At 57.1% G+C, this 5,999-nt stretch overlaps 1 protein-coding gene across 1 annotated transcript; it reads left to right on the top strand.

Moving 5' to 3' along the window:
* Positions 1-5,396: 5,396 nt before the first annotated feature.
* Positions 5,397-5,717, top strand: LOC102027701 (vegetative cell wall protein gp1-like). Its single transcript, XM_005373168.1, has one exon. The coding sequence runs from the start codon at positions 5,397-5,399 to the stop codon at positions 5,715-5,717; it is 321 nt and encodes a 106-aa protein (XP_005373225.1).
* The last annotated feature ends 282 nt before the right edge of the window (positions 5,718-5,999 follow it).

Below are 5,999 nucleotides of genomic sequence, written 5' to 3'. Positions count from 1 at the left end.
TAGACTCTCAAAAAATAAAAAAGGCTGGGGATATAGCTCAGTGCAAAGGCCCTGGGATCAGTCCTCAGTGCCACTTACTAATTAATTGATCATTTAATTCTCATGAAGATTTTGAGGGCCTTCTTGCTGCCTCATAAGATGACAAGAGGCATTTCATGAGGTTGAAGAGTGAGAAAACTGAGTCCACTCAGGCTTAATAGGGCCACAGTCTCAATTAGACTTCATTGCAGCTTTGGAGGAGGCTTTCAAGCCACCGCAGTTCTGTACACTGACATATGTGACATCTAAATGGAATTTCCTAGATCTAGTGATGGCGATGTACACGTGTCAAAACTAACCAGATTGTGCACTTCATACGTGTGAGCTTTTATCTGTGTATGCTTCAGTAAAGCTGTTTTAAGATCTTTGAAAGAAATTCCTTTAAAAAAAGAAGAGCAGCTCTCCAGCACATGCAGGGCTGGTGGAGGTGTGGAGCGGCAGCACTGCTGGAGTCCAGTGGGGCCGCGCTTTGGGCAGCTATTGGGCGATATCTGCCGAAGTTGAAGACACTCGGACCCGAGATGCAGTGATTCCGGGAGATGCGCACACGTGCACCGAGAGACAGGCCTGGGGACAGAAGACTTGCTCATCGCACCTCAAAACCGAAGCACCCCAAGGGAGGGGCAGCGGCAGTAGGATGCATAAATAAATTGCGGCACACTCGTCCTGCCTCACGGTGAGCAGCTATGGACACCTCCGGTGGGAGGGAGCGGGTTCAGAGCGAGCAACAGGCTGAGTTTGTGAGATGAAATTTGGCAGGAGGAATAATTGTGAGGTTCAACTTTTGGCTCCAAAAGTACAGGTTTGGGGGAAAGAGTCCCAAACTCTTCACACTTGCTTTGCACAGGGCTTCCTTGGAGTTTCCAGGGGCGGGCATTGGCTGACAGAAAGATGGTGTCGTTTACATTCGAAGATTTCAGGGCCCCAGGAGCAGGTGCGGTGACAAATTCAGCCTTTCTCTGAAAACATCTTCACTTTGCCTTCATTCTGAAGAGGGTTTCACCACATGCAGAATTCCAGCCTGGGTTCTGGCCCCGCAGAGGCTCAGCTGAGCCAGGACTTGAGACTCGGTAGCACACACGGGGCTCCTTCCCATCTGGGCTTTGTCCCTCTACTCCAGCCACACTGGCTGCCCCACCTGACCTGCAGCCACTGTCCTGTGGGCCCAGTAGGCCTGTGACTCCACTCAGACTCTGTATCCGGGGTCCTGGGGGGCTGACAGGGCCGTGGGGAAATGTGGGTGAGTGAGGGTTTCCTGCGGTCCCCCTTGCCTGTCCCATGCCCAGGTACAGTGTTGTCCCCACGAAGACAGCCATACACCCATCCACAAGGAGATAAGCCCAGGTCCTTGCCTGTCACTCACATCCCACGTCTGGCCACCTCCTTCCTTCCTAAGTGCAAGAGGCCGCTGTGTGACCTAGCCCTTCTCCCTGCATAACAAGGACTCCAGCTTTCTTCCCGTAGTAAGCAGAGTCTCCCCTTCTACCATGCGGCCCCTCCCCTAAGCCAGGACAGCATGTTAGGTGGCGATATTTATAGCAAATATGTACTGCACCTGAGCTAGTCACCGTGGAAAAGGCCTTATTTCTGCTATTAGGAAACTCCCCAATGTGGGGTGGGCAGGGACCTCAGCCTGGATGACACAGCCAGCAGGAGATGCCCGCTTGCTCCCCGGAAGCAAGAGCCAGCTTGGCTGCTGCCCCACTTAGCACTCAGCCTTCATCCACACAGCTAGAGCCCACTCGCTGAATGCTACACACAGTGGCCCCAGAGGGACCTAGGGCCTCATGCTGGTGCCCATGCACTGCTGTCCCCATGTCCACCAGGCGGCTGTGTGGGGAGAGCGGGGCTGCAGGCAGAACCCCCAGGGCAGGGAGCCTTTTGCTCTTCAGCCTGTAGCGTCCCTGGATGTGTCCCTGTACTGAGGCGGCCGTTTGAGTTGAAAGAGAGGTAACACCAAGGCATTGAGAATGGTTTCTATGGATTTCTGCAGTCTGTAGCCCACACCCATGGCCATGTGTTAGTCAGCTTGTCATTGCTGGGACGAAAGTACCTGACACCCACAGTGTAAAGAAGGAAAACATTATCTTGGCTCAGAGTTTCAGAGGTTTCAGTCCATGGTGGGCTGTCCCAAGGCAGAAGCATCACGGTTGAAGGGTGTGGTGGAGGAAAGTTGCTTACCTTGGAGCATCTGGGAAGCAGAAGAACAAGAGAAGAAGATGCAAGGAATCAGATCTAGTCCCCAGGGTCACACCTCCAGGAGCCCCCCAAACCCACTATTATCTTACACGATAGGAAACCCCAGTGAGGCTAATGTAGCAGCTTGGTGCCATTCACACACTCAAGTTCTGCCTGTCTGTAGTTTGACACCATTAGCCAGCTCCTCTCATGGTCACAAGAAGGCTGCTATAGTTCCTGATGTTGCATCAAGGCATGAGCTCATTGAGAGCCCACCTTAGGAGTTGGGATCCTCTCCCAGGGCCCCTCTCACATTTCCAAGCTGAGGCCTGCTTCACACACCTGTTCCTTAACCATTATTGGCAAGAAGATCTAGAACTGGAGCTGAGCCAGTTTAGCAGTACAGATAGAATGACCAGGTTATATGAATCAGGCTCTTTCTGGAAGAAGGAAGGGAAGGCCGAGATGGACAGATAAGCAACTGTTGGGTGATCAGCAGCAGAACCCAGGCCAGATTATTCAGGATTACAGGGTGGACCCCCTTTGGGTGCTGCTGATTCCCAGCCCATGGAACCTACAGTTGGAGGCTGCAAGAAGCCAAGAAACAGTTCCCAGGACAAAGGCCGGGAGCCATGTGGGAGGGACATTCACCCCTGCTTTACAGCCCTCCCCACCCTTCCCATCAGTGATGCGCACGCACGCGCACACACACTCGCATGCACGTGAGCTGCATGGCACACAGTGGCTTCTCCATCCCCCAGCGTCTGCTTAATAGGAAACAGGGTTTGGTGGGAACAATTTACGACAGCCTGGGCCCTCAAACTGGAAACATCTGTCCTTGCCATCGCACAGCCCAGCCTGAGTCCTGAGGGGCCCACCCTGCCCGCTGGGGGACCCCAGAACCTTCTGGAGAAGAACACAGAGCCCTCGGCCTGGACCTTCCGGCTCCCAGCTACAACACCCTGCCTCGTGGCCTCCCGGACTCATCGTGCTGCCCATCGCAGGCCATGGAGACGCTTAGGGCTGCTGCTCTCGGTTTTCCCACCTGCTGGGCCGGGGCCAGTAGGGTGAGGTCCCCGATCTCCCTTTCTCACCCCGCCAACTCTGCGCAGGCTCTCCCTGCGTTGCCCTTCCTGTCCCTGTCTGCCTGGTCCCTGTGGAGGCCAGACTCAGCAGCTGTCTTTGTGAGGCGGCCCAGCCCAGGCAGTCACCATCGGCCTCTGCAAGGGCCTGGGCAAACAGCCGGGGCAGAAGTGACCGAATGCTCCCGGGAGCAAAGACCAGGGCCGTCGGGTTCCACACAACGGCCACTGACACCCACATGCCTAGCTGCTCTTGCTGGTCCGACTTCAGCCCCTCAACAGCTCCCTGGGAGAACCCGGCCACCTGGCCTCCTGGTCTGCCCCGGGCCTGTCACCAGCCCTTCCTGAGCCTCAGCTGCCTGGTCTGTACAGATCCCTAGAGGCACAATTGCAGGAACATAACATGAGATTTGCGAAGCGCCTGGCAGTGGGGGCTTAGCAGGTTGGGGTTCACAGCTGGCCCTGAAGGCTACTGGGCTGGACTCACCTGATGACCTCACAGGAGGAATTTCCCTGAGTGTGTTTTGGAGCTGGGAGCTGGGGCGGGGAGCACCTAGGCCCCACAGCCTGGTGGGCTGGGGTCTTATGGGAGGCTGTCTATTGCGGTGGGGGTGGGGAAGGTACAGGAGAAACTGCTTGTGTCCTGGCCACCCTGAAGGGATGCACCCCAGTGATCCAGTTTAAGTCCAGCCTCCTGCAGGAAGCCGTTGTGCACCAGTCCAGCCTTCCTGGGCTCCCATGGCATAACCACTGCCCTGTGCCCTGTTCTGAGAGAGAAGGCAGCTCCTCCAGCCTCGTGGGGCGACGACCTCCACTCTGGTCACCAGGACCCCTCGGATCAGCCTGGGGAACGCAGGATGGATCATCGTCCCTGCTACACAGACAGGAGACTGAGGCATGAGGAGGGCCAGGCCACATGCCAGTGCTGCTTCTGTTTCTTCTCTGTCCCACCTGCTGCCTGAGGCACTGAGGGGGGCTGGCACCCATGGGGCTGGATGGGGGGTGGGGAAGGGTGCCAGGCCTGGGGCTGGGGGCGCTGAGGCTCAGGGCAACAGGGGCACAGAGACATTTGCACCCAGCCCCCACCCAGCAGGATGGGAAACACCCCGATTCCAGCTGCCCCTGTCGGAGAGCAGGAGGCCCAGACCCAGCCTCCCCCTCTGTCCAGAGACCAGGAGACCAGATGTACCCAAGGCGGCCATTCCAAAACGCACACATCTTCAAAGCAGGGCTATTTTCCATGTCCTTTGGGCAATTTTAGAACAAGTCTGTAAAACTGGAATTTTAATGGATGACATATTTGCATGTGTGTGCATGTGTGCGCATCTGGTGGCTGCTGGGGCAGTGGCCTCTAAAGAGGTGCTGTGCCTTCAAGGACACCCAGGTTCACTGCTGGTGCAAAGGAGCTGCACCCTCAGGACCTGAGGGTGGGTGGTTGACGGCCAGTCAGGGGTGTGGGCAGCCCGAGGCCTCCTGATCTGAAATCACTGTCCCAGCCAGCCGACCTGCAAGTGCCCACTCTCTTGTCTCAGCGGGAACCCCGGCTGTTCGAGCACGTGGGCCACCCTGACAAAGCCCAACTGTGCCTCCCAGGACAGCCCTGTGTTTCCTCACAGCTCTGTAGATCAAGATGTCAGCAGAGGTGACTTCTTCAGAGGCCTCTGTCCTCAGCTTGAAGACAGCAGCCTTGCCCCATCATTGTCCCTCTCTGTGATTTTGTCGGAGTCTCTTCTCATGAGGACACCAGTCAGACTGCAGTGGGGCTTGGCCTGATGAAATCACATTCCTCTAATCACCTCTTTAAAGACAGGCCCATCTGAGGTACTGGGGGTTGGACTTCAAGGTCTAAATTTGGGGGACACAATTCAGGCCATAGCACCAGACACCATCCCTGAGTTTGCCCTGCATGGCCTGACCTTCAGCACCTTCATTTTGAGCGTATCCTTGCTCCCCTCTTTACTAGGTGCCCCCCAACACACACACACACCGGCCCCCACACTGACACTGATGTGCTCACGCCCAGGGCGGGGCTGGGCCCCTCCCTCTCTGGTTAGGAACCTGGACACCCCACCCCGCTCCCTGAGACCCTCAGACGCCATGGCAGCCGCACTGATTGACTCAGTGCTCTCCCTGCAGTGGCCGTGCCCTCCACCGAGCCCCCTGACGGCTCTGCTCTGGCCCGAGCACCCTTCTCCTCCCCCACCCATCCTGCCTAAACCAGCCCCTCACCTGCTGCCTCTCCCAGCGCCGCCCACCCACCTCTTGCTTCCTCCACTCCTCCCCCGCCCCAGATGCATCTTGCCTGTGGATCTGTTGGCATCTGTCCACTGTGGAGGCACCATGAGGACAGCCCCAGCCCCAGGGATGTCTCCATCCTCTGCCCCACAGTGCCCAACTCACGCCGAGGAGGAGCCGTGAGGTCGCTGTGCCCACACAAATGCACATGAGAGCTGATGTGGGCAAGGGGTTGGGGGCCAGAAGATGGGCCTGGGGACAGTGGAATGACCAGACGGAGGGGACTGAGCCACAGGCGGTCAGGAGGAAAGGCAGGGCCAAGGGAAGGGGCTGAAGGCTGAGAAGGAGGCGCATCTGGAACACCGACTTGGGAGACACAGAATGGCGGCCCTGGGCATGAACGGTACAAATAAGCTAAGGCGGGGATCCATGCAGAGGGGGCTCCCCTTCACGGGGTGATGGAGA

The sequence above is a fragment of the Chinchilla lanigera genome, unplaced genomic scaffold, assembly GCF_000276665.1.
Source record: "Chinchilla lanigera isolate Chin_1 unplaced genomic scaffold, ChiLan1.0 scaffold00001, whole genome shotgun sequence".
NCBI lineage: Eukaryota > Metazoa > Chordata > Mammalia > Rodentia > Chinchillidae > Chinchilla > Chinchilla lanigera.
This window is presented reverse-complemented; position numbering and strand designations above follow the sequence as displayed.